The 27591-nt window shown below is 36.0% G+C and overlaps 1 protein-coding gene across 2 annotated transcripts; it reads left to right on the top strand.

Annotated features, from left to right (window-relative positions):
- The first annotated feature begins 642 nt into the window (after window positions 1-642).
- ZDBF2 (zinc finger DBF-type containing 2) lies at window positions 643-27591 on the top strand. Of its 2 annotated transcripts, XM_081141882.1 has the most exons (7): window positions 643-938; window positions 5505-5561; window positions 6253-6326; window positions 7402-7504; window positions 12310-12440; window positions 15319-19042; window positions 19154-27591. In XM_081141882.1, exons 4-7 carry the CDS (start codon window positions 7445-7447, stop codon window positions 22391-22393), a joined length of 7155 nt encoding a protein of 2384 aa, XP_080998008.1. In that variant the 5' UTR covers window positions 643-938; window positions 5505-5561; window positions 6253-6326; window positions 7402-7444; the 3' UTR covers window positions 22394-27591. The 2 variants fall into 2 exon arrangements, with proteins under 2 accessions (XP_080998008.1, XP_080998007.1); XM_081141881.1 differs by having other exon boundaries at window positions 15319-27591.

The raw sequence follows: 27591 nt of genomic DNA, 5'->3' as shown, positions 1-27591 counted from the left end.
TTTGCAGTGGGTAGTAGAGTACCACTGAATAGCTGAGTGTATTTCGGTTCATATTCGTAACCCTTTCATGTGCAGTTAGGTTTTTGAATACCTAACCTTGCCAAGCCTGGTTTTTCTCGTTTGTCCGAAGGTATAATAGGATTCATCGCAAGGTCCTACCTAGAAGGGTGGCGTTGAGGATGAACCGCAGGCAGCCCACATGGACCTTAAACACAGCGCCAGCACCAACCAAGCGCTCATTAAACAGCAGCTTTTGTTAGATGCAGCTCACTGCGGGGAACACACCGGAACGGCGCAAACCGCGAGCCCCTCTGAGCCCCATTTTCCTTTCTGCAGCTCATGTGTTGCTTTGAATTGCAAGCGTTCTCTCTTTGGCCCCTCAGATAATAAAACCTCGGTGTCTCTCCCGCGCCCTAACTGCGCTATAAGCCCGGTCATTTTGCTCGGAACAGGTTTGATTTCACAAGCTCGGAGTGGGGCCCTGACCCTGGAGGAAGTGTTCGCTTTAAAAGATGTAGGGGAGGGGAGCGCTGGGGGCGGGAGGAAGGGGGCTCGGGCGCCGGGTGGGGGTGGGCTGGGGGCGGTCCCGCTCTTCCTGCGTCAGAAGGGGCCTTGTTTTCGCACCTTCCCTGACGTCAAACCTCCATCGGGGCTGCAGCGCGGCGTTGCCCCTGGAGGACTACGTGGGCTGAGTCGTGACTGGGGGCCCAGGTCCTGCGAGTGACGCTCTCACTTCGCTTCTCCGCTCGCACCGGCGGGAGAGGCTGGCGGCTCCTATATCTGGCTCTGCGGGCAGCGGGCAGCGGCGCGGCGGCCGCGGCGCTCTGGACGGCGCGGGGGTCCGGGCTCCGCCATGGAACCGGAATAGGAAGGGAGCGCACCCACCGGTCCTCGGCCTCCACCGGGGCCCGGAAGGAATCCGGGCGGCCTCCACGGAGGTGAGAACGGCGGCGGCGGGGGCGGGCGCGGGCGCGGGCGGGCCGGCCGAGTCGGCGCGCAGCCCTGGCGACGCCCGCGGGCTCCGTGCGCGCGGCCGGGGGTGGGGCCTGCTCGCCTCGCGCCCTGGGCGCCGTCTTCTTCCCGGGGGACCCGCGGACCGCTCGCCAGGCTCCCGCGCCCGCTTCGCAGGTCCTCGGCTTCCCCTCGCCCAAGCCCCTTCCCGGCCCTCCTGCGCGAGCGGGGCCGGCGTCTCCGGGCCGGGATCGCGGCGGCTGGGGCGCGGGGTGGAGGTGGGGCGCGGGCTGCCTGGCGCTTCTGTCGGGGGCCCGGGGTCGGAGGGGCCGGAGGGGCCGGCGGACGGGGCTTTGGGCCGGAGCCCGGAGGGGAGGGGGGCCCCGCGGAGGTCGGCGTTAGGGCTTGGGACCCGCGGGGACTTGCACGGGCACCTGTGGGACCGAGATCGGGAGCCACCTGTCTATAAAATCCCCTTCCCCCCGTGCCCCGCGCTGTGGCCAGCGGCCCCCGGACCTAGGCCTTCACTAGCCTCCTCCGATTAGAATTTGGGAAACGTTAGGTTTCTTGTTTTGTTGGCTTTTTTTGGTTAACGATCATTTTACTATCGCCGTGCAACAGTTGTGTAAATCTGGTCAAATTACGCCGGCGTCACTACGTGCTCCTAAAAAGGCCGTTTCCAGCTCCTCACATTGTCCGACGGGATGATTCTGGTAGCGCGTGGAAGAAATGCGTAACGAGATACTGGCTCTCAAGGAACTAAAACGTTTTTTACCCCCCAGAATTGAATTTCATATATGTATATTTTATAGCAAATATGTACTAATAGGAAAAAAACCCACTGAAAAAGCCCATAGCAACCTCATGTTCAACAGTGAGTCACTGTTAACAATTTGGAGTTCATAAATTATATTCGTGTGTTGCATATTTGGGGTCCTGATATGATCTTTTTGTACTTAATACATCGAAGACTTTTTCTATATCGATGCTTAAACATCCCTCCACTGCCTTCTCAACTTGCACTGATTTAGATCCAAAGCGTGGTAGGCAGTGATTTTCTCCCTGCACCTTGGCCAACGGGTCAGCCTTAGTAAAGACACTCGTTAAAGATTTGATAAAGTATCACTGTAATGGCCAAGATAGTGGATGGAAAGAAATTGAATTAAGGGTAACAAACAACCATTTTCTATAAAATATTGTTTGCTCTGCTTAAGAATTTGAGGCAGTGTTTTTACAAATTGCAGTTTTCAATCCATTGGTAAATTGTGAATTAACTTGGTGAGTCGTAACTAGCACTTAAAAAAAAAAAGGAAATAAAATAGCATAGAAAATACCAGAATGCTTTACATTACGCATCATGAAGGTATTGTTTTGCAAAACTGTGTGTTCGTGGGTGCCTTCATGTGTACCTACGGGAGCGTACTGGATTGTGGTATAAAATGTATTGCTTTCTTGTGCCACGATATTTAATTTTGAAAGTCACTAATCCAAGATACTGTCAGCACTCATCTCAGTGGGAGCAGTGATGCATTTAAGCTAAATATTAGCTTTATTTTACTCTTTTCTTTGGAATATGTGACAGTGTTTATTGCAGCGAATTAGATTTCTAATTATTTGTTTTCACCTAATATTAAAATAAGTAATTAGCATTCCCGAAAATACAGAGAGGAAGCATTTTATAACAGTTAAGAGGATAAGAGCATAAACTGCTAGGGTCAAATCCTAGCCACACTGGTTATTGGTTTGTGACCTGGAACAAGATACCGCTGCTTCTCTCTAAACCTCAGTTTCTTAGATTTGTAAAGTAGGAGCTATTATAACCCCAACCTCAGGAGGCTGTTTGATACTCAGATGAAATAACGCTTGTAAAACTGTTGACATAGTGCCTGGGTCAGATTAAGTACTCACTAAAAGCTAGCTATTATTATTTTAATACGACTGAATTGAGGTGTCCAGGATAATGCTTGTCACCAGAGCTACACCAGCATAAAGTGGATAATACAGAAAAATGGGAAGTTGAAAGTCAGTTTAACATTGTAAAGAAAGAGACACTGAATTACAATTAAAAAAATATTATTTGGCTATTGTTTTGTGATTACTTCTTAATCGTATCCGTATTCCTAGAGGTAATTTAAATTATTTTATTCAATAGACCAACTGCCCTTCTTTGTCTTTTCTAGTAAATCGGTGTCTGTCAGGCTGTTGACAAATATTTCCCACAGGGATTCTGGATTTTGTTAGCTTTTATTTCAGCACCAAAGTGAACTTAAGAAACTTACACACTACAGCTCTGAACTAATTTTAACAAAACAGGTACAGGTCTCAGGTGTGCAAGAAATAGCCTCAAAAAAACACACAAAACATTTTTAGTTTTTAAAGTCCTTTCAGACAATTCAGTCTCTGTTCACTGCCCCAGGTAGCTTTATGCAGTTTTTAATGTTACATAAACCAATGAAATAAGAGTGTAAGCATTGTCATTTTATAGCATTGTTATATTTATGAAAAATAAATTGAATGCTTTGGACTAAAAAAAGGCATTTACAAAAATACTTAATTGGGTATGACAACTTTAAAAGGTTGGACAAAATCCTAAACAGTCGTAAAGGTGCTCTCAGTTTTGAATCTGTCTTTTTAAAGTTTTTGTTCTGCTTTAGAGAATGAAAATGGAAACTTGTTGAGTGTAAGGGTTTTGAAAGAATGAAAAAAAGATGACTTGGAACTCTAGCTGTCCTATGTACAAAAAAAAACCCTCAGTGAAACAAGCCTAATTTGACCTAAAACCTATATGCAATTCTATATTTTAAGTTAGATAAAATAGTAAGATTATGTGTATATGTATTTTTTAAATCATCTTACTGGCTAATTTTTTAGAAGTTCACCAATTATTGGTTTCTGTCAGGTAAGAGGGCTTTTATCTTACACTAATAAAATGAGAGAAATACTATGCAACTATTAAACATTCTGTTTTGGAATTATGTAATATATAGAGGTGCTCTATCATGTATGGTTAGGTGACAGAGGAGGCTACAGAATAAATAGATCAAATCTATTCCATGTTTATAAAAACATGTTTAGAACAAAGAAGAATATATGGCAAATGTTAATTAATGGTGGATGGTGGGGTTGTGGCTGATTTTTATGCTCTTTATTTCTTTAGTTTTATAATTTTATTATAATAAGTATGCTTTACTTTCATAATAAAAATAAAAGTAGTTTTTTAAAGAAAAAAATTTGTGAGTGTTTTCCTAATTTGCAAGCATAATGGGACTAAATTTTTGTTTTAAGGGATAACTGATTCTTTGAACTTGAATATTTTGGGTATAAATTAATTTCTCCAGTATTTTAGGAAGCGGTGCTGAATAGTTTAACAGTTATATTCCTTACCTTGTGAAAAGCTCCTTTGAGTAGGAAAGAACCATTGTTCCAGAATTTTCTTAAAGTACTCTTTGAGTATAATACATTGCTTTCCAAAATATTACCATACTGCCTAAAAATATGGTCTTAGAGTCTTTAGTCTGCTTTTAAACACTATCATGTCAAAACTCAATCTACTCTTTTTGCTTTATTGCCTCTTAAATTCTTAAATGAAACCTTAGCTCCATCTGAACTTGTCAACTTAATATCTCCAAATATACATTGTGCTTTTCCTGCCTTTGTACTTTTGCTTTTTTGAACTTGGAATATCTTTTCCTGACCTTTGTGTAAGCAAATTCTACCTATTTTCCAATTTCCAGTTAAAAAAAACCTCGTATCTACTGTGCATCCTGACCCCTCTGGTTAAAACCTATTAGCAGTTATTATTTGTGCTTAGGCATTTCTCAGATACCACTTGGTATTTTTGCATTAATTTCTCAATTCCATTTTAAACTTCTTAAGGGCAAGAAAGCTTGTCTTATCTTTCTGTCTATCCCTTAAAGCTTCTACCTTGAAACCTTACACAGGATAGGTGCTCAATATCTATTCCTTCAATATACAGGGTGTCACCAGCTCTTTTGAGTTAAAGCATTGGCATTTTTTGTTAACCAGCAATTCTGGGCAAGAGTCAACACTTTGTCCACAGCTGTGTGGAAAAATAAAAAAATTGGTAATTTAGCTGAATTTTCAATAGAGATGATAAAGAATTGACAGTATCTTTCATTAAAACTAACACAGGAGCTAGGAGTTGGGCGGTTAGTGCAGAGCCTAAACTGAATTTCAGATAAATATCTCTTTTATAAGTTTCTCATGAAGCTTATTTTGGGTTTGATGGTATCTTTGTTCCTAACCTTAGAGGCACGGTTTTGCCTTACATTCTTTTAAAGCTGCTGTTCTCCGACCCCAGAGATCTGATGTATTTGATGGGGGTCATATGGGCTATCACAGTTAGTCTGCTCCAGAGCGTCTTAGGAGGCCATGTGGAGTGCTTTGTGTTCAAAAGTTAATATTTTTTCTTCTTATTATTGGGAACTTAATTGTGTCACTTTTTAAACTTAAATATAACTGGGAGGTGTTTATTTGACAAATGGTAGACACTTCTGGAGCTTATCTTTTAAGAAGATTGTTTTAATTTACAGATGATTGCCGGGACTAATACAGCTGATGAAATAAATACCTGCCCTTTTCTGCTGAAGGTAAATGATTTGCTACTTCTTAAAAATGTCAGGTACCAGTAGAATTCAGAGTGCAACATAACATAATCCTGGACCCCAAAGAAATGATCCCTTTAAGTAATAATTTTATTAGTACATAAAAAAGGTGATATGTTATTGGTTCAATCTATATCAGAATCACCCGGGAGCGTTTTAAATATGCATGATATGCATCGGCCTGTCTCCTCACCTTTGGATTTTAATTCAGTAAGTTTTTTCAGTGGGTCATAGCATGTGAGTTTTAAAAAAATACCAACAAGTGCTTCTGATTCATTGTAGCTCATTGTCGTAGCATGTATATGACCTTAGAGATGATGGAAATGGCAGGTAATAATGCCTTGGGAGTTGAAGGACATACGGGTTAAAGATTTAAAAAATATATAAAGCATTTAAATTTTGTGTATGTGTGATATTAGACTCATACTTTCACTTTGCCTTTCATTCAGTGAATGCTTTAATTGTATTTTAAATAAAGCACAAAAAGTTTTTTATTCAATGACTTTCATAGTTTAAGTTTAAGAAGTTCTAGGGTTCTCTCAATCTGAAAATGTTCATATCTATAAGTACAGCTTAAAGCTTGTTTCATTTGTTGCTTCAGATTACAAATGAAGTAAATTAATGGAAATAAAACCACATTATAAGTAAATAACTTCTTATATATTCTTTATTTCAGAGGCTGGTTTAATTGATTCACTTTCCTCCTAAGTGTGGGAAGTAAAAAAGTCAAAGTTTCTCAAAAAGTTATAGGTAAGTGAATGTTACAGCATTTTCACGATGAAGCTTTTTTTCTATTCTCATCTTACTGGTTTTAAGGTTCTGATACCATTTTTTAAACATTGATTTTAATAAGTAAACTTTTCCTGTTGGAGGGTCATCCCATCCTTCTTATCAGAAATATTCCTAACACTTGTAGGATCATTCTGTTATGTATTTAACATACAGTGTTTAAATAATTAGAATTAAAAATGTGATAAAATTGTTTCTTCCAATTCTATTTTAACATTAAGAAGATGCAGCAGAAACTGCGTTGTATTGAATTTGTTATTTAAAATAATCATAAACTATATACATATTGTGTTAGTGAATGCATTGGCTGTGTATCAAAATTACTTGGGAATTAAAAATTCTAAATTCTAGACTCTGTCTCAGCTCTACTAAGTCAGAATTTTGGGGGATGACTTTGTTACTCATTCTGATTTGAAAACCGCTGCAGTATGTAATGTTGAAGGAGTATAGTTTTAAGGGGTAGAAAATCGGAAACTGTTTGTAGAGAAACCTCATTACACCACTTGGGGGGAAAAAGTCCTTATTTATTTGGTTTATGTAATTATCAGAGAGAAATGTCTTGCGTTTGTTATTTTGATTTTTAGCAACTTTGTTGGGTAAATTATTTCAAAATCTGTCTTTTTCTGGACTAAGCACAAAATACAAGTGGTATCTTTCCTCTCAGGACAGAGAATTAGATGTTATATATGAACTGGCAATTCAAGTAATCTGGGATTTTGTATAGAAACATGGGAAAATTCATGCGCTTCATTGGTGTAGAGTAAATATACTATAGTAACAACTTAGAAATAGTAATTTGTCTTTAAAATGGAGTATGATATTCTTCAATACTGTATCAGTCCTAATAATGCTATCATCTCCACTCCAGGCTCACTGATTGATTCCAGAGCTCAGGGAAAGAAGCCTATCTATTTCCTTAATTGTGAGATATAAGGGTGGTTAGGACTCAAGAATGAATTTCTGTTCTCTGATATCATCATAGTACTTTCCTTGTGATGGTAAGGAATTATTGTGATTTTGCTGTTTTTTTTTCCAGTTTGAGCATTCAACGACAGTACCTTTTGACTTTGATCTTCAACATGCAGGGCAGACAAGGATATTGCAGCTATTGCTGTGTGCCCTATACTAATCTGGATCAGGTGAGAAGATCGTATTAATATGGTTACTATACCTCAAAGGACTTAGTAGTGACTTCCTCTTCTTTCACATTTTATTCAATTTATTTATTCACTCCTTGAATAGATCATAATAAGAACCTACTAGTTGATAGACACTTGTTTAAGGTTCTAGGGATGTGACCATGAACAAAACCAGGTCCCTTTATTTATGAAGCTTACATTAAGATACAATAAAACAGAAAATAGTCATATAAATTTAGTACATAATACGTCAGATTGTGATAAATATTATGAGGGAAATTAAGGGAGGGAGTTTAATTTTAGGTAGTGTGGCTAAGTAAGGCTGGGATTTGAATGAAGTGTGGGAGCCAGGCTTGCTTTTCTCTGGGGAAGAATTTCTAGGTAGAGGGAAGATAGAGCAAGCACAGACATCCTGAGACAGATGGCTGGTTGGCATGCTAACCAAAATCCAGCAGGCCATTGTGGCTATAGTAGAGGTAGGGTGCGAGGTGGGCGTGGGTGTTGAGTGATAGGCAAATAATTCAGAGCATTAGATTCTGTAAGACATTGTAAAATAAGGTAAGGACTTTGAATTTTATGCTTTGATGCACAAAAGTTTTATAAATTTTGCAATAGTTGAATTTAACTTCTTTTCCTTTTGCTGCTTATGTTTTGGGTGTCATCAAGATTGCCTTATCCAAGGTCATGAAGATTTATGCCTGTGTTTTCCTCTAAGAGTATTATAGTTTTGGCTCTTACATTTAGGTCTTTCATTTACTTTGAGTTCATTTTTCTATATGATGTGATTTAATTACCTCTTAAAAGCCCTATGTCTAAATATAGTCATATTGGCAGTTAGAACTTCAACATAAAAATTGCTTGGGGGGAGGGTAACAGAATTTAGTCTTATAAACAGTTACAATTGACTAAGTTTCAGATTTTAAACCAGTTTTGCATTCCTGGGAAAAATTTCACTTGATCATGGTGTAAATCCTTTTTATATGTTACTGGGCTCGGTTTGCTAGTATTTTGTTGAGTATTTTTGCATTTATCTTCATAAGGGAATTATGTCATAGGTGAAACTATAGTATAATGAAGTTCTGGTTCTACTAGTGCTAACTGTTTCACCTTATATCAAACACAGGTTTATATTTATAATGTGTAAAATTTCTGCTGTTTGGTAGCATTTGCTTTGTTTAATTATCTAATATTAATCACTTAAATTCACACTAAGGAAAAGTTTTTATTATTGTAATTTCCATACCTCCACCTTTTAAAAAAGAAATACTTTTTTAATGTTGGTTATAAACATGAAGCAGATAATAAATCTCAAAGCTCTTTTTAATATTTTTCTCAAATTATATCATCACTTGACTGGGAGATTATTTGTTGAACCTTTGATAATAATAAAACACATTAACCCTTTAACAAGTTTTATGCAATAAGCTTTCATATAATTTTTTTGCTTAAAGTTTAAAATAATTTTTAGACATTTGGATATTCCTGCACTAAACTGACATTTTAAAAGACTGTTAATGACAGCCAAGGTAATTTGTACTGACTGTAAAAGCTTGAAAATATATGTGTGTATAGATACATATTTTTACTTCAAGGCTTTGGAGAACTATTAAGGCAGTGAAGAAATAAGGGGCTCAGATGTAGCTGAATATTCAACAGAAACAGTGGAAGCCAAAAGAAAGAAAATAACACTACCTTAGAATTCTGTATTTAATAAGTATATCATTTAAAAAAGAAGGTTCAATAAAAACATTTTCAGAAGACAAAAATTAAGGAAATTTGTCCAGCAGACCCATACTAAAGGAAATAGCAAAAGTAGTTCTTCAGGTAGAAGGAAAGTAACTCCAGTTGGAAGCTCAGAGAGATAGGAAGGAATGAAGAGCAATGGAAGGGTAAATACGTAGGCAATGTAAATGACTAATGTCTGCCCGGCCGGCGTGGCTCAGAGGTTGAGCATCGACCTCGGATCCGGGAGATCGCAGTTCGATTCCTGGTCAGGGTACATCCCTGGGTTGCAGGCTCGACCCCTAGCAGGGGGCATGCAGGAGGCAGCCGATCAATGACTCTCTCATCATTGATGTTTTTCTCTCTCTCTTCTTCTCCTTTCCTCTCTCTGAAATCAGTAAAGGTATATATAAAAAAAAAAAAAAAAGACTAATGTCTCATGGGATTAACAGCAGTGGCATATAAATTGGAAGGAAAGTAAATTGAGTTAATTGTTGACTTTGCATTGCTCAAGAAGAGAGTAAAGTAATGAGTAATTTTAGACTTTGATAGGTCAGGTTGCTTGATATAATCTCTTACCACTAATGGAGCAGAAAAAGAATCTAACTACCATAATAGAAAGGGACAAATTGGAATAATAAAAAATAGTTCACAAGAAGGCAAGGAAGAAGGGAAATAGGGACATTGTATTAGCAAGAATAATAAAAACAGATTTAAAAATAAAAACAAAGATTAAATCCAAATGTATTAGGGGAAAATAGATTTGATGCTTGCATTAAACTATATGCAATATTTTATTAGATATCCAGTCAGATAAATAAGGAAAGGAAAAGAAATAAAATGATAAAAATTAGGTAAGAATAAATAAAACTATTATTTGCACACTATGTGATTGTGGAATAGGAAATTCTGAAGTTACCTAGATAAACAGAATTGAGTTGAAAAGGCTTGTTGGGCCAACATAAAAAGAAATTGTATTTTTATATACAAACATCACACAGAAAATGATTTAAAAAAAAATAGGTATGCCCTGGCCAGTGTGGCTAAGTTGGTTGGGCATCATTCCCTGCATGGAAAGGTTGCTGGTTTGATTCCAAATAGGGGGCATACAGGAGGCAGCTGATGGGTGTTTGATTCTCACATAGATGTTTCTCTCTGTCTCCCTCTCCCCTTCTCTCTCTCTCTAAAAATGAGTAAAAAAAAAAAAAAAGATATTTACAACAGCTTCAAAGGACACAATTCTTAAGGAATAAATATAACAAAATAAGTATATGATCTTTATAAAGCAAATTATAAACATTGAGAGAAATTTAGGAAAAATTACATAATTGGTGTGTTATACCATGTTCATGGATTAGAAAAATAAATATTGTAGCCCTGCCGGGCGTGGTTCAGCGGTTGAGTGTCGACCTAGGATCCAGGCAATCGGGGTTCGATTCCCGGTCAGGGCACATGCCCCAGTTTTGGGCTGCGGCCAATCAATGACTCTCTCATCATTGATGTTTCTCTCTCTCTCTCTCCCTCTCCTTTCCTCTCTCTGGAATCAATAAAGATATATTAAAAAAAAAAAAGAAAAAGAAAAAGAAAAATAAATATTGTAAACATGTCAGTTCTGTCCAAACTGGTATTGATTCAATGACCTTCCAATAAAAATTCCATCAAATTTTTAAAATGAAAACTCTAAAAATTTGTATAGACATGCAAAAGGCTAAGAAGAAGCAGAGTACTAATCTTAAAGATGAGCAAAGTCAGAGGATTTACTGTAGCAGATATCAACTTTTAAGCTATAGTCATTAAGACAGTGGTGCCAAATTAGGAAGACCATGGGAATAAACCAGAAACTCCAGGAAGAGACACATACATGCATATTTGATTTGTGACAGAGGTCGCATTAAAGAGCAGTGATGACTACTATACTTTCATCAATAAATGATCCTGGTTCAGTTGGATATCCATATGGGGGGAAAATGAAACTTTATTACTAAATCATCCTGGATATAAAAATCAATTCCAAGGACATTCTAGATGTAAATATTGTAGGTAAAACAATATAGCTTCTAGAGACAAATAGGTGAAAGTCTCCATGACTTTGCGATAGGAAAAGGTTTCCTAAACTGGTCACAGGAAGCACTGACAAAAAAATTGGTAAACTGGACTGCAGCTAAGAAATAATAGAAGATGATTAGGAAAGCAAAAAGGTACCCTGTAACTCTTCTTGGATGTACTTTATGTGGGTACACACCAGTAAAACTTTATTTATGAACACACACATGCACAGACACACAAAGTGAAAAGGCAAGCCACAGAGAGGGAGATAATACTTGAAACACATGTAATTGAACAAAAGAGCTCATGTTCAGAATAAATATTTTCTATAATTTGTTTAAAAAAGAACATCTATTTGAAACAGAGGAAGAGACTTGAAACAGACACATCATGAAAGAGGGTTATCCACATGGCCAGTAAATATGAAAAGCTATCACAAATACTGTAAATTAAAGCCACAGTGAGATAATATGAAAACCCCTCTACAATAGTAAAAATTAAAGAGACAATATCAAGTGTTGATGAGGAAGTAGAGGAATGGAGACTATGATACACCACTGGTGAGGGTATTAATTGGAATAACCCCTTTGGAAGATTAGTCATCAATGAGTACTGATCATATGCAAACGTCATGACCCAGATGAAAGCATACATGTGATTGTTGCATTTCCTAAAACGTAATAATTCGCTATGTTATTAAAAGTCTTTGTATTATTATAGGTAGCTGCATGATAATTTAAGGATTTGAGGAGATTTTCAGCTTTTTTGTTATCATGCTGTAATAGCATCATTTTTTGCACAAATCACCCACATTTAAGATGATTCTCTTAGGAGAGATTTAGAGATATGTAATTATTATATCTAAGGGAAAGATAATTTTACATATTTTAGATGCATATTTTAGAATTGCTTTATAGAAAGGATATTTCAATTTATACTTCTACCAGGGGTATATATATAAATGAATCCATTTTGTGAAACTCTCACTACTGAATATTACCCATTTAAAAATACTCAAGTTTCTTTCTTCTTTATAGCATATGTCCAGTCCTCAGCATATGTACTTGACCACACAGAATAGACAACGGATGGGTGGTTCCAATAGTTTGATGGAACGTTTCTTGCAGGATGTACTGCGGCACCACCCATATCATTATCAAGAAAGCAGGTAAATTAACAGTGGGATAATATGAGTACATAGTTATTATATGTCATAGTAGATATTTGTGTTAATGTTTCAGTACTTCTTAAAGTGCATCTTTGAATCTGGGAATATAATGTGAAATTTTATCTAGTAACTTCCCTTTGCAATTATTTTTTAAATTTTCCCTAGCTAAAGTAGCACATTTCACTATAAAAGTTCTGGACTGTATAATGCTTCTTTCCCAATAAAAGTTCTAGGCCAATATATAATTATATATCAAGATATTTTATAACTATGTCAGGATTATAGCACGGGAAAAATGTGGCAACAAAAATCGCTTTTAAAAGACTAGTCACAGGAAAACTGGTGACAGTAAGGCTGGTCAGTTTTGTGTATTTATAAAACTGGTGTTTAGACATACACACCAATAGTATATGAGAGTGCTCCTTTCTTGTCACTCCTGCCAGCACTGGGATTATCAATCTTTTTGTTCTCCCTAACATAATAGGCCAAAAAAGTGTCTCTCTTTATTTGTAAGTAAAATGGAACTTCTCTCTTTATGTAATTATTAGACATATATTTATCCTCTGAATTGTTATAATACTTTGCCTGTTTTTCTATTGAATTGTTTGTATATTTTGAATTTGTATGCAATATTTATGTATCCTATGCCTTTGTATTTTAAATGTGTTGTAAATGTTTTCTCAGAATTTGTTATATGTCTTTCAATTGTGTATATCTCTTATGATACAGAAATTAAACATTTTGATATAATTAGATCTAAGGGGAATTTCCCTTCATGACTTTTTTCATGTCTTTTCTTATGCCCTTGTTTCTTCTTTCAAATACTTTTAATCTTCCTGGAATTTTAAAAATATGTGCTGTGAGGCAGGACTTCTTATTTTTTATAAATGTGTATTAATTATCTCCACTGGTATAAAATGTCATCTGCAACATAAACTAAATTCCTAAATTTGCGTATCTGTATATTTGATTTTGAATACAGTTGTTTTCCTTGAGTTGTTTAATCCCATGCCAACACCGCATTATTTAATTATGTTTATAAGCTTTCTAAATTATACTTTTAAAAAAATTTCTCTCTTGCCTTCATGTCTGGACAGTTTAGCCTTCTTAAAAATCAGCTCTTGCTTTATTTTTGTTTCCTATTTTTTGGTTTTTCTTTTTCTTAATTTATTTCCTCAACTCTTTTTGGGGGAGGAATTTGGTTATTCTATCTTCTTGAATTAGGTGTTCATTTAGTTAACTTCTGTTTACTAATTCTTTTTTTAATGGAAGGTTTAAAAGTGTGAAGTTTCTATTTTGACGTCTCATAGATTTTGATATATAGCTTTGCTGTAATTATAGATAGTTTAAAAAATTTCCCTTTTAAGCAAAAGAGTTTCAGAAAAGCGTGGTTTTTAACCTTTAGTCATTAGGTTTTTGGAGGGCTTTTTTGTTGTAAAATTAGTTTTAAATGAGTATAAATACAGATAATGATTTAGTTGTTAACTTTAAACACACACACACAAATATCGATGCAAATCAAAGCATGTAAATGAGGATTCCTAACCTTTTTGGAATTTTGCTATTTTTTGTATTTTATGATTCTGCTTGTCTGTCTTTTCTTTCTCTCTTTTCATAGCCAAATGATACAAAATTGATTTTATTTTGAGAACGTTGTGAATGTTTAAGACAAATGGAGATACTCTACTAGGGTTCTGAAAAACTAGGGCAAAGTGATTATTGTACTGCAATTTTATTGATTAGGGTTCAGAGGTATGAAAAATTATGGAAATTTTTTGCCCATCATGATACTATTTTGATACCAGGGTTAACATTTTTATTTTACAAATACCAAAAACATTATCTTGATATTAATTGTGATATTTTTTTACGGGAAAGAGAACAATAGTAACAGCTATGACATGTTTAAAAAAAGTTACATGTGGACAACACATGTATGCGTATTCTCTCAGGCAATTATGACGTCTCTCAAATTTAAAAACGCTTAATAAAGGTATTTTTTAGGTGTCAATATATTTAAAATTTTTTATTTATCATTTTAAATGGACTATTTTTAGGTAGTTTTAGATTTACAGAAAAATTAAGATAGTGCAGAGAGTTTTTATATATCCCCTCATCCAGTTTCCCTATTAATAACATCTTACATTAGTATGGTACATTTGTTACAATTAATGAACCAATGTAATACATTAACTGAATTCTATAGTTTACTTAGATTTCCCTAGTTTTTGCTTAATGTCTTTTTGTGTTTCAGGATCCCATCCAGGATAATCATATTACATTAACTTGTCCTTAGACTTCTCTTGACATTTTCAATTTTAATAGGCATTGCCAAATTGTTCATAGAGATTAATCTATACTCCTGCCAATAATGTATTAAAGTGTCTGTCATTGCACCTTTGCCAAAACAGTGTGTTAAAATAATAATAGTTAATATCTGTGAATGATTACTGTTTTCCAGGATTTAAAAAAAATGCTCTTTACATGTAACAGCTAATTTATTTCTCAAAACAATCTCACAAGGGAAATATTATTATCTGCTTTTTTTTGGAGGAGGAAACTAAAGCCTAAAAGGTTAAGTAACTTGCATTAAGCTTTTTGCTATTTACTGCTCTGATAACTGAAAAATAATGTATGACTTTACATTTTTCTTCTGTTTAGGAGCCACTTCTGTTTATTGAGTAGCAATTGGTGGAGCTACCTCCATCTGCACTGATTACTTTCCTGAAATGCATTATATAGCCTTGTGTGATTGGCTTAATTCTTTATCCTCTAAGAATCTGACCCAGGATAAAAAGAAAACAACATTGTGTCTTTATTTAAATATTTTAAACAGTAATATTAGAGTATTTTTATGATTTTCCCCTTTTCTTTTTAGATCAAGACAAAATGAGAGACCTCTTAGGAATAATGCGGCACCTTCTGAAGTGGTTCCAATTGATGATTCTGTTTCTGAAGAAATGGCTAATAATGCTACTGGAGTCAGAGGAGAGATAGCCACCAGAAGTTCTGAACCTATTGAAGAGTTGTATTCTAGACCTAGTAAATCTCAGGAATGTATACAGGGTGTTCCAATTCGACCTTCAGTTATTCAAAAATTGGAGAAGGGGCAACAGCAGCCCTTGGAATTTGTTTATAAAATTGGGAGTGGCTTGAAAGAATTTAATCCAGTAGGTGTTGGTCAAGATACAAATAATGGAACAAACCTATTATGTCCCTCAGTGATTTCTACTGCTCCTGCTCGTCATTTACCTGAAAGTTCTTATGCTCGACCAGTTATAACTAGTACTACTAGCTTACCACTAGTGGCCAATTTGGATTCAGGTAACAAATGTGATCCAAACAAAGTTGACAGATATCTTGAACAGCGAGACGGGGGCTCTAGAAATCCTATGCTCTCATCCCATCTAGAAACTTCTTCACTTTTACATCTGAAACCTAAAGAATCAAATACAGAATCTATATGTATAAATTCAGATAAATTGATTATACAGGAAGATGTAAAATCTCGGGGTAAAACTTTGTCAACTGGCTTTAAATCTCATACATTAATGGGTACTGAAGGCTCCTTAAAAATTGAATCTCTTTCCAAGTTAGCAGATAACCCAGCAATCAATCTGAGTAAAACTGATATGCTTTCTAATAAAGGAATCTTTGAAGGTGCCATTCCAAAGCACCATGAGAAATTCTTTCCTAATATGGATCATACCCAAGAAAAAAAGCATTTGGTTTTTAACAAGCCAGCCTCTTTGGAACAGAAAAACGCAGTGAGTTCTAAAATGGAGTTTGCTTGTGGCTCTCAGTCAGTGTCTGTTCAACCTGAAGCGGCTGTACAAGACCTTCAGAGTGAGGAGCAAATTGACCAAGAAGATAAGACCTATGAGTCAAGAGGTTCTGAAATGAGTTTTGATTGCAGTTCCTCTTTTTATTCACTGACTAACCAATCTAAAGTGACTGCCAAAGAAACAAACCTTTCAAAGGAAGGATGTGCTGATTTGCAGCATAAGAATAATAAAGCTTATGTTTCTGAAATAAGTTCTGATTGCAATGGCCCTCTTCAGTTGGCTACCAACCGAATTCAAGTGATTGTTAAAGGCATTAGTGTTCAGAAGGCAGTGCGTGTTCGCCTGGTTGATGAAAGCTATGATTCTAGTGATTCTGAGATGAATTTTGATGGTGATACCTCACTTCAGCCAACTGATGACTATGCACAACAGCCTGCAAAAGAAGTAGACCTTCCTAAGGAGGCACACATTGAATTGGTGGATAAGAACTATGGATCTAGTAGCTCTGAAATAAGTGCCGATTCTGTTTTACCACTTCAGTCAGTGATTGACCGACTCCCAGTGACTGTCACTGAAACAGAACTTCAGAAGAAGGTTCACACTGGCTTGGTTGATAAGAACTATGGATCCAGTTGTTCAGAAACAAGTTTTGATTGTGATGTACCTCTTCAGTCAGTAATTGTCCATCCCAAACTGGCTGTCAAAGAAAGAAATCTGAAGGATAGGCCTGTCTACCTGAAAGACAACCACAAATCCAGTAGTGCTAAAGCACATCTTGATTGTGGTATCTCTCCCGAGGCAGTGACTGATGAACCTCAGAGGGCTGCTGAAGAAATAAATCTTCCAAAAGAGAAGAATGACCTTGTGGATATGAACTGTGAATATTATAGTCCTGAAATGAATATCCACTCTGATGCTCAATTAGTGGCTGATCAACCTCAAACAGTTCAGGAAGTAAACCCTCAAGAAGTAGCTATTGACCTGCAGAATAAGAGTGCTAAATCTAGTGTTTCTGATCTAAGTGTTATTTCTCATGCTTCTCTTTATCAGTCAGCTAATGAACAACCTCATGGAGCTCTGGGCGAAATAAATATGAAAGAAAATGTTGACATGGAAGTTAAGAGCTATGGGTGCTCCAGTTCTGAGTTGACTTTTGATTCTGATCCCCCTCTTCAGTCAGTTCCTGAGCATTCTGAGCTGAATGTTGAAGAAATAAGAAAAAAGCACATTAACCTGGAAGATGAGAGCTGTGGGTCAAATAGTTCTGAAATAACTTTTGATTCTGATATTCCTCTTTGCTCAGCAGTTGACCAGTCTCAAGTAGCTGAGGAGGAACATACTGATCAGGAATATAAGAAGAATGAAACTTGTGTTTCTGAAACAGTTTTTGATTCTGATATACCTCTTCCTTCAGGGACTGATCAACCTGAAGTAGCTGTTAAAGAAGTAATCATTCAGAAAGAAGACTATGTACCCTTAGGAAGGAAGAATGATGAACCCAGTGGTTCTGAAATAAGTTTGGATTCTTATGTCCCTCGTCTTTCAGTGACAAATTCTTCTGGAGTACTTATTAAAAGGCCGACTCTTCAAAAAGAAGAACAGGTGCCCTTTGAAAGTAAGGAAAATGAACCTAGTGTTTCTGAATTAAGTCTGAATTATGATAGTTTTCATTCAACAATTGGACATTCTGAAGATCCCATTAAAGAAGTAGACCTTCAGAAAGAAGAGCACGTGCAGTTAGAAAACAAGAGTAATGAACCTAGTGTTCCTGAAATCAGTTTGAAATCTTATATTTCTCATTTAGTGACCGATCATCCTGACAGAGCTGTGAAAGAAATAAATCAGAAAGAAGAACGAATAAACTTAGAAGATAAAGGTAATGAATTAAGTGTTTCTGAAACAAGATTGGATTTTGGTATTCCTCTTCAGTCAGTGATTCAAAGAACTGATGTAGTACTTAAAGAAATGTGGCTTCAAAAAGAAAAGCATGCTAAATTCAAAGGCACAAGTCCTGAATTTAGCAGTTCTGAAATAAATTTGGATTCTGATGTCTCTCATTATTCAGTGACTGAACCTCAAATAGCTGTTAAAGAAATTAATGTTCAGAAAGAAGAATGTGTTTTAGAAAACAAGAGTGATAAATATAGTGGTTCTGAAATAATTTTGGATTCTGATGTCCTTCCTCAGTCGATGACTGAAAAACCTCAGATAGCTGCTTTGGAGGATGTCCATGTTGACCCAGAAGATGAAAGTACTGAATCTAGAGATTTTGAAATAAGTTTAGATATTGGTCCCCCTCATCTGTCAGTCATTGAGAAATCTCAGCTAGCCCTTTTAAAGGAAAAACATGTTGATCTGGAAGACACAAGAAGGGAACCTAGTGATTGTAAAGTAAATTTTGAGTCTGATGACCCTCTTCAGCCATTGACTGAACAATTTCAGGAAGTGACTAAAACAACAAACCTGTGGAAGGTAGAGGATAATGGCCTAGAAAATAAAGTCGATAGACCTAATGATTCTAAATTAATACAGGATTCTGATGTTTCTCCGCAGTCTGTGCCTGATCAACCTGAAGCAGCTGTTAAACAAATAAACCTTGAGAATGAAGGTCATGTGTACTTGGAAGATAATAACAGCCAATATAGTAGTTCTGAAATGAGTTTGGATTCTGATTTCTTGGTTCAGTCAACAGTTGATCAATCTCAAATAACTATTTTGGAGAAGGAGCATATTGAGCTAGAAGATAAACACAATAAATCTTGTGGTTCTGAAATAAGTTTTGACTCTGATGACCCTCTTCAGTCAGTGGCTGACCAGGTTAGAGAAACTGTTAAAGAAATAAGCCTTTGGAAGGATGAAGATGTGGAAGAGAAGAGGGATAAATCTAAGGGTTTTGAAATTATGTATGATTCTGATGTGCTTTTTCAGTCAGTGGCTGGCCAAACTGAGGAAATTGTTAAGGAGATCAACCTCTGGAAGAAGCCTGTAGACTTGGAAGGTAAGATTGTCGAACCTAGTGATTCTAAAATAAATTTTGACTCTAATGAACCTTTTCATTCTGTGGCTAATGAAATTCAAGAGGCAACTACAGAAATAAATCTGAGGGAGGGACATGTCTATCTACATGATAAAGGCTATGAACCCAATGATTCTGCAGTGATTTATGTTTCAAATGTCCATCTTCAATCAGCAGTTGAGCAACCACACATTTTGGAAGAAGAACATGTCAATTTGGAAGATAAGAGCAATGATCTGTGTGTTCCTGAAATAAGTTTTGCTTATGATGATCCTCTTCAGTCTGTGACTGACCAGCTTGAAAAAGCTGTTGAAGTAAGTCTTTGGAAGGAAGACCATATTTACCTGGAAGATAAGGGCTATAAATTAGGTGATTTTCAAATAAGTTGTGATTCTGATGCTCCTGTTCAGTTAGTGGTTGATCAATCTCCTGTGGCTCTCAAACAAATAAACTTGGAAAAGGAGGATCATAATGACCTAGAAAATCAGAACTGTGAACCTAGTGTCTCTGAAATAAAATGTGATTCTGGTATTCATCTTCAGTTAGAAGTTGACCAACCTGAAATGGTTTGCAAAGAAATGAACCTTCAGAGGGTAGTGCATCTTGGCATGGAAGAAAAGACTAGTGATTCTGATATAATGTCTGATTCTGATGTCCCTCTTCAAATAGTAATTAATGAATTTCAAGTGTCAGTCAAAGAAGCAAATCTTCAAAAGATGCTGCTTGTGGACCTGGTGACTGGTGATAGTGATTGTGAAATGATTGCTGATTCTGATATCCAATGTCAGCCAGTGATTGACTCACCTCAAGTGACTGTCGGAGGAATTGACTGTATAAATGCAAAAAGTTTTGCTCTAGAAGGTGAGTGCTATGACTGTTGTGATTCTGAACTAGGATATGTTTGTGAAGCCTCTCCTCAATCAGAGTCAAACCAATCCCGAAAGACTTTCAAAGTGGTAAACCAGAAGAAAGACTACATTATTCTGGAAGAGTCAGCCTGTGAGTCTTACGGTTCTGAAGTAAATTTTCAAAATGATGCCTCTCATCAGTCTATGACTTACCAGTCACCAGGGTCTGACAAAAAAAAGGCAAAACATATTGATAAGAGCTGTGAATCTAATAATCCTAAAAGAAAATATAAAGGGAAAGACACTTCTCAGCCAGCGACTCGTCAACTGCAGAAAGCTGAAAAAGTAGACAACATTTGGAAAAATCGAGAAACTAGTGGCCTAAAAGATAAGAGCTGTGAAGGCAGTGTTTCTGCAATAGATTGTAATGCCTCTTCTGAATCAGCGATTCTTCAAATGGCTGATGAAGATAACCTTTTGAAGTCAAAACATACAGATCCAGAAAGTAAGAGGTGTGAACCTAGTGGTTCTGTGGTGAGTTTGCAGTGTGTTCCCTCTCATCAATCTGACGCTGACCAGCCTCAAGAAGGTGTTAAGAAGGTGTCTTTTAACCTGAAAGAAGTGAACCATGATTCCCATTCAAGCTCTGTTCCCAAGGTTGATTCTGTAAGGAACCTGAAAAAAACAAGGGAGGCCATAGAAGATAATACTGATGAACCAGTTCTTGAAGCCTTGCCTCATGTCCCTCCTTCATTTGTGGGGAAAACATGGTCTCAAATAATGAGAGAAGATGACATGAAAATTAATGCTCTTGTGAAGGAATTTAAGGAAGGTCGTTTCCACTGTTACTTTGATGATGACTGTGAGACCAGGAAAGTAAAAAAAAAAAATTTGAATGAAGAAAAAAAGATGACCTCGGCTGACCTTAATGATACTGCTTTCATTCAAGTCCTGTTAGAATGTGATTATAATATTGATGACTTTTCAGTAGCCTTAGATAAACCTAGCCATCACCCTACGGAAAAGAGGCCTTATGAACAAACATGGCGAGTGGCTTCTAGATGCCAGGCTGTAAAAGTCAGCCATGGAACTCAAACCAATCTCATGAGTTACCTAGTGACAAAAAGAATAAGTGGACAAGAGGAAGACTCGCCAACACTGAAGCGTTTACTTTTACACAACGACAGAAAACCAAAAAAAATCGAAATTGGAACAGTTGAATTTCTTGAATCATATACTAACATTTTGAAGCCTTTGCACCCCAATGCCTTAGTCTATGTTCTTTCTTCAAATATTAAGCTGAAGGAAGGTGAATCCTTCAACTTCTCTAAAATAAGGCGCCGTAGCGATAAAAACAATCAGGATTTTAGCATCCAGTACAAATACAAACAGAGTTCCTTTAATTATTATGACCCATTGAATAAACAAATCGTGATTAATCCTCCTCTGAACATAGAAGTATCAGAACCTGACAGGAATAACTGGGTTCAGATTCATTTTAGTGACCTGAACTCCAGTGCAGGAGATGACGATGCTCATGTACAAAGCTCTACTTCAGCGCCTTTTATGACAGTGTCAGTAAGACATGAATTAATGTCACACCAGGGGCCCAGTGGGTCTTCTGTGTTTCTGGCAAAATCAGAGACCTTGAATTCTGGTGAAGTTCCGAAGAAAAGTAATTTCCAGTTAACTCTCTTAAATGGTGATGCTGCCAAAATCTCGCCAAAATCAGTGAGAAATAAGTATTTAGAAAGTAAAAAGAAAGTTCAGAGAAGGAAGGCGACAACTGATAATAAGCCAGGTTTACTTAAAAAGGTTTACAGACCAGTTATTCTCCAGCAAAAATCCAGAATCACATCAGAAAAACAGTCCATTTGGATTCGGACCAAACTAAATGATATAATTAGAAAGTATATTTCAAAATACTCTGTTTTTTTGCGTCGCAAATATCAGTCCAGGAGGGCTTTTATTGGAATGCAACTTAAGAAGACAAAATCTGATGTCAGTAGGTTCGAGAAGGCAAAGAGACCAGCTAAAATACTTTCGAACTCAGTTCCATCAACTGGTGCTGAAGAGCAGTTAAGAGCTATAAAGAGCTCTTATCCCAAGCAATGTGTGCAGGATTCTTCCAGCATTGTAGGAACTAAGAGGAATGGTAATAAAAAACGCCCGAGAAAAAAGCAAAAAAAGCGTCCTAAGCCTGTTAGAATATATGAATTGAGAAGTTTATATTCTCAGGTGCCATATACTGATAGAATGATGACTCGACTATTACACAAATTGTTGCTCAGTAAGGTCAACTAGAACTGTTTGTGTTGAAGGTTGTTGAGGATTCAGGACTTCAATTGAAATATATTTGGTAATTAGTGAACATAGCTCTCCCAACTTTGGCAAAAAAAATTAACCTTCAACTATTTTGCTACAGACATCATTTTTCAGAACTTTTATATTATTTTAAAATTAGTGTTTAAGGTCCTTTTTGTTAAAGATTCAAAAGACCCTTTGTCCATTTGCTATAGAAGAACTTCATCTTAATTTATGTCACATAATTTAGCACAGTATATATAATTTTCTCCCCCAAATCAAGTCGTCCTCATTTATTCTTTATGATTGTATTTCATGTCAGCAGGTTATAATATTACAAGAATTAATATGGCAAACATTTATTGCTATCTTATTTTTACTTTTCAAAAATTGGAACAATGAATGTGTACTTATATTCAGTGTGTTTCAGAGTGGCACTATTAATATTGTATTCTGACTGGATAATTAAAAAGAAGAAACTATAATCTCAACTTTTGAGTGAGGTCGACTTAATCACAAATGAGATATAATTTATCTTTCTTTTAAAAGCATTCCAGATAATAAGATTCCATAATCTTTAATCCAGGTTTTAAAAACTGCCTGGTAATTTTATATACATAGCACAAACTCCTTCTGCTTTATTTAAAATGGATCTGCAAGTCTCTAACTTTCCACATTTCAACACGCACATATACAATCTCTGTAATATACAATCTGTTTTCCTTTAGCATTATTGTATCTTAAGGGGAAAGTGATCTTGCCAGTGTGAGTATACTTTTCTGTCACCTTTATTCCCCTGCACCTGAAGGGTTGGTGGTTTGATAGGAGAATCCAGGTTATTTTATGGCCTTATCGCTTTAAAATGTTTTAGGCACTACCATATTACTTTTTAATAGCTTGAGCTGAAATTATTGGTTTGGTAATTTGGGCAGACCATTGATTGTTGTCATTAACCAATTATTTATAATCTTGATACCAGAAAAGATCTAATAAAATTGACCCCTCAAGTGGGGGCTGGTTTTGCAAGTGAGAAAGTATGTATTTGTACATTATTTTGGTTTTCCTTAAACTTGTTATTTTTTTGTTGTTGAACTGAATGAATGAATGGGAAGCATATCCTGTTTTTAAAATATGTTTTTATTTTTAGAGAGAGAGGAAAGGGGAGAGATAGAGAGAGAAACTTTATCGATGAGAGAAAGATCATCGATCAGCTGACTCTTGCTCCCCCCCACTGGAGATCGAGCCCAAAACCCGGGCATGTGCCCTGACCAGGAATCAAACCGGTGACCTCTTGGTTCCTGGGTCGATGCTCAGCTGCTGAGCCAGGCTAGCCAGGCAAACTTGCTAACCATTTTAATGATCCAATAGAAGATGTTAAGATATGCAGATTAGGTCTGAGATACTCAGAATATGTTTAGATCCTTTATTCAGGGACACTGCTTGAGCTAGTACAGATGTGTCCAATAATCCTTAAGCCAAGGATTCTGGATTCTTTTGTATCGTTAATGTTAAAGGAAAACATGAATTTCAACTCTATTGTATAAACCATATTTCATTGAAACTATATCAGTGTACCATGATTTCAGAGATAAAAGTGTGTTGTTATCTTAGAATTAATGAAATATAGTGTTGTAACAGTTGATTTCTAAATGTAGTTTTATTTCAGGGGCCATTATTTAACCTGTGCGTATGTTACGATGGTGTTATGTTCTGATTTCTTTACTTCTAAATTTAAAGCAGTAATTATGTTGAAAAATGGACAAATGTTTATATTTTTAGTGGTAAAGCAACTTTAACCTTGCCTCATATAAAAATACTTTAATTTCCTTTCTTAAAATATCACTGTGGATTACTGGCTTAAAATAATTCTCCAATTTTAATTTAGGAAGAATACTGTCCTACTGATTAGGAAGTAAACAAGAAGCTAATATATAAAAATATTCTACTTGTGAGTATTGGTGTCTTTTTTTCTACGAAGTAGATGTATAATTCCCTTAAGTACTATCAGTAGGCATTCTGCACACTTTTAATGTAAATTTAAAAGCTAGGGATCATATGGAAATAATGTACTGTGTAATTATGATATATCGTATCTGTTGTGATTACATCATGCAAAGAGGACAGTTCTTATCATTCAAATGATCAAACACAAAAATTCACTAGCTTTTTCACATTGGAAACTCTTCTAAGTTCCATTTTTTTGAGAGGAAAAAGGTTTATATTTAAAAATTTATATTACTAAAAATATTAAAATATACAGTACTGATGTTTTTTAAAACATTTTGGAAATGTTTACTTAAGTTCTTGTAATCATTATTTTAGACAAGCTTAAAAACTTGAAATTGTAAAAATTATAATTTCAGTTAAATTAGAAATGAGTTGTTTTCAGAATTTGGTAGGTTACAAGATGTGCCCCTTTGTCAAAATACGCTTCGGCTTCATTTGCAGATTAGATAAAACAGTTGGATGTTTTTTGTGTATTCAAGAGTGCATTAATTTCTTTTAATAGTGAAAATTGAATTACCGCCACAATGAATATTTTATTAATCTTGTACTCGTTCAGTATCTTGCATAGATTTTTATTATAATTGTCCCAAGTTAAGTAGTATGTGGACAATATTGTGTAAAGTGTGTTTGCATTTGTGCATTTAAATTATTTGTGTAAGTAGGGCTTTGAGTGACACTTTTTTGGTAAAGAGAAGCTATATTTAAATATTCAAACAATTATATATTTCCATGTAAAATTAATGTGAAGACTAATGTATTTTTTATAATGCAATCTAAAGAGTAAATTTGTTTTCAAAGTTATCGAGATAAAATTTATCAAATATTGAAATTTGTCTCTACTTTCTCATGTAAGGAAATTTTTCTGGGAATACTTAAGGAATTAGAGAGTAATGAAAACAAGCTCATTTTATAAATGGTCTTAGAGATAATAAGAGAATGTAAATGTTGATGCTGGTGAGACAATATTGTTTAACCAAAGATATACAGGTTATGTTCAATGGAGTAGTTATTTCAAAAGATTAAAATTAAGCAAGTATTTACTTGTCTGGTGGAGTGGTGGTTAGCAACTTTTCACTTTGTATACCTGTATTTAAAGAGTCAATGGACAGGATTGAGTTCTGGAGGCAGTATCTATATCATTATTTGACATCTGATGGGAAGAGACCTTTGATTCCTCCAGTACCATAGTGTATGTTATGAAGGACAAGAAAACATGGAAGAGTGTATGTATGTCAATGAGGTAGGTGCCTTTGGCCTCAGCAGTAGTGACTTCTGGGTTTTTTTGGTCCAAGATTATATTAAGATGAATGACAGCCTGCTCTATAATAAAAAAATTACTAGAGTAAAATTATAAAATGGAAGTCCCATATCCATAAAGGACTTTTATGTATAGAAAAAATGTGGAAAGTACTGAAAAATTATGTAATTAGGGAATTGCACATCAAAATGTCAACTTTCGAAGATGAGAGGCTGAGGAAGAATCTCAACATTTCTTTATACTTTATTTAGGTCCTAAATATTAGGGAAATAATACATTTAGTGTGTTTCCTTTGTTCTTACCATTTATGTGTATATTTTAAAAGTTCTCCCAGTGTATTTTGAGCTATTTACCTTGATTAAGGGATAGGTCTAGGTTGAACTATAGTTTGTTGCTGAATCTTTTTTTAAATTCTAACCCGAGGATATGTTTTTATTGATTTTTAGAGAGGAAGGGAGAGAGAGACAGAAACATCAATGTGAGAGGGAAGCATCCATCAGTTGCCTCCCACACGTGCCCTGACTGGCGATTGAACCTTCGATCTTTTGATGTACAGGACAATGCTCCAACCGAGCCACCTGGCCAGGGCTGTTGCTGAATCTTTAAATAAGTATGAATTGACTTTTTTCCTATGTCTGTAATTTATTACATGCATGTTATGTTTTTACATGCATTTTATTTTTTAAGTTTTTTTAGCTGGACATGTGTGTGTACATCTTGAACCCTTACTAAGTGCCAGACATTGTTCTAAGCTTTTACCTGAATTATCTCATTTGATCTTCAAAGAGCCCCTGTAAGTTAGGTACTATAGTTGTTATGAATAGCAAATGAGAAAACTTGAGGCGTGAGCCTCAATTTTGGGATTACAAATGAATTGTTATGTACTGTAATCAAACTGGGATTACAGCTAATCCCCATTCCCATCCTCAGTCCCAGGCCACCAGTTACCTTCTGTCCTTACAGTTCAGCCTTTTCTGGACATTTCATATAAATGGCATCATGCAATATGTGGTCTTTTGTGTCTGGCTTTTATTTACCATAATGTTTTTGAGGATATTTCTTGTAGCATGTGCCAGTATTTTCTTTTTTATTGCTGAATAGTATTTACAATTAGTTTTTAATAAAGGGTAACAGAATGCAGGTCTTCTGTTAACAAATATGATTGAAGCTGTTAGGCTTGAGGCTCATGGTTTGTTTATACCTCTCATACCTATTGTCTGTGATTACTACCCCAGTTCCTAGGCCAGCCGGCTATCTGCCTTTTTGAGTGCTCTTATCTAATACTTGAATGCTTTATGCTTCCTCTGACTCTTACTCCCTTTACTGCCCATCTTGGCATTCTTTTTTACTGTGCTTTGTGAATTCTCATTTTTAGTGTCAACACATTACTTTGTGTTCTCAGTCCTTTCACAACTGATTGCTTGCAGGTGACCGAGTGGAGAATCATATCCAGGTTGCCTATTATCCTAATCTACTTGTGCTATAGAGCCAGGAAGTATTGATGGTACTTGTCATGGTGGACGTTCTTTCTTAAAATTACTCTCCTATATTACCACCATCACATCACCAAAATCCTTGATATAATTAACATCGATACGCTATAACCCTCTACTCTATATACCTTATTTGGATTTTATAGATTGTCCCAAAATGTCCTCTGTAGGTCCAGAATTTGATCCAGCATCACACACTGTTAAGACTTGAGTTTCTATCAGTGTGGAGCAGTTCCTCAGCCTTTCTTTGTATTTAATAACTTGACATTTTGAAGTGTACAAACCAGTTTCTTTGTGGAATGTCCCTCAATTTGAGTTTGTCTGGTGTTTCTTTATAATTAATGCTTTTTGTGGTGGGGGCAGTAATTTTGTGGACTTCTCAGTGTATCATAACAGCAGCCATGTGATGTCTGTTTGAATAAAAGTGGTGATTAAAGATA

Source organism: Miniopterus schreibersii (genome assembly GCF_964146895.1).
Source record: "Miniopterus schreibersii genome assembly, chromosome: 7".
NCBI lineage: Eukaryota > Metazoa > Chordata > Mammalia > Chiroptera > Miniopteridae > Miniopterus > Miniopterus schreibersii.
The sequence above is the reverse complement of the archived record's forward strand: the minus strand, read 5'-3'. Positions and strand labels throughout refer to the sequence as shown.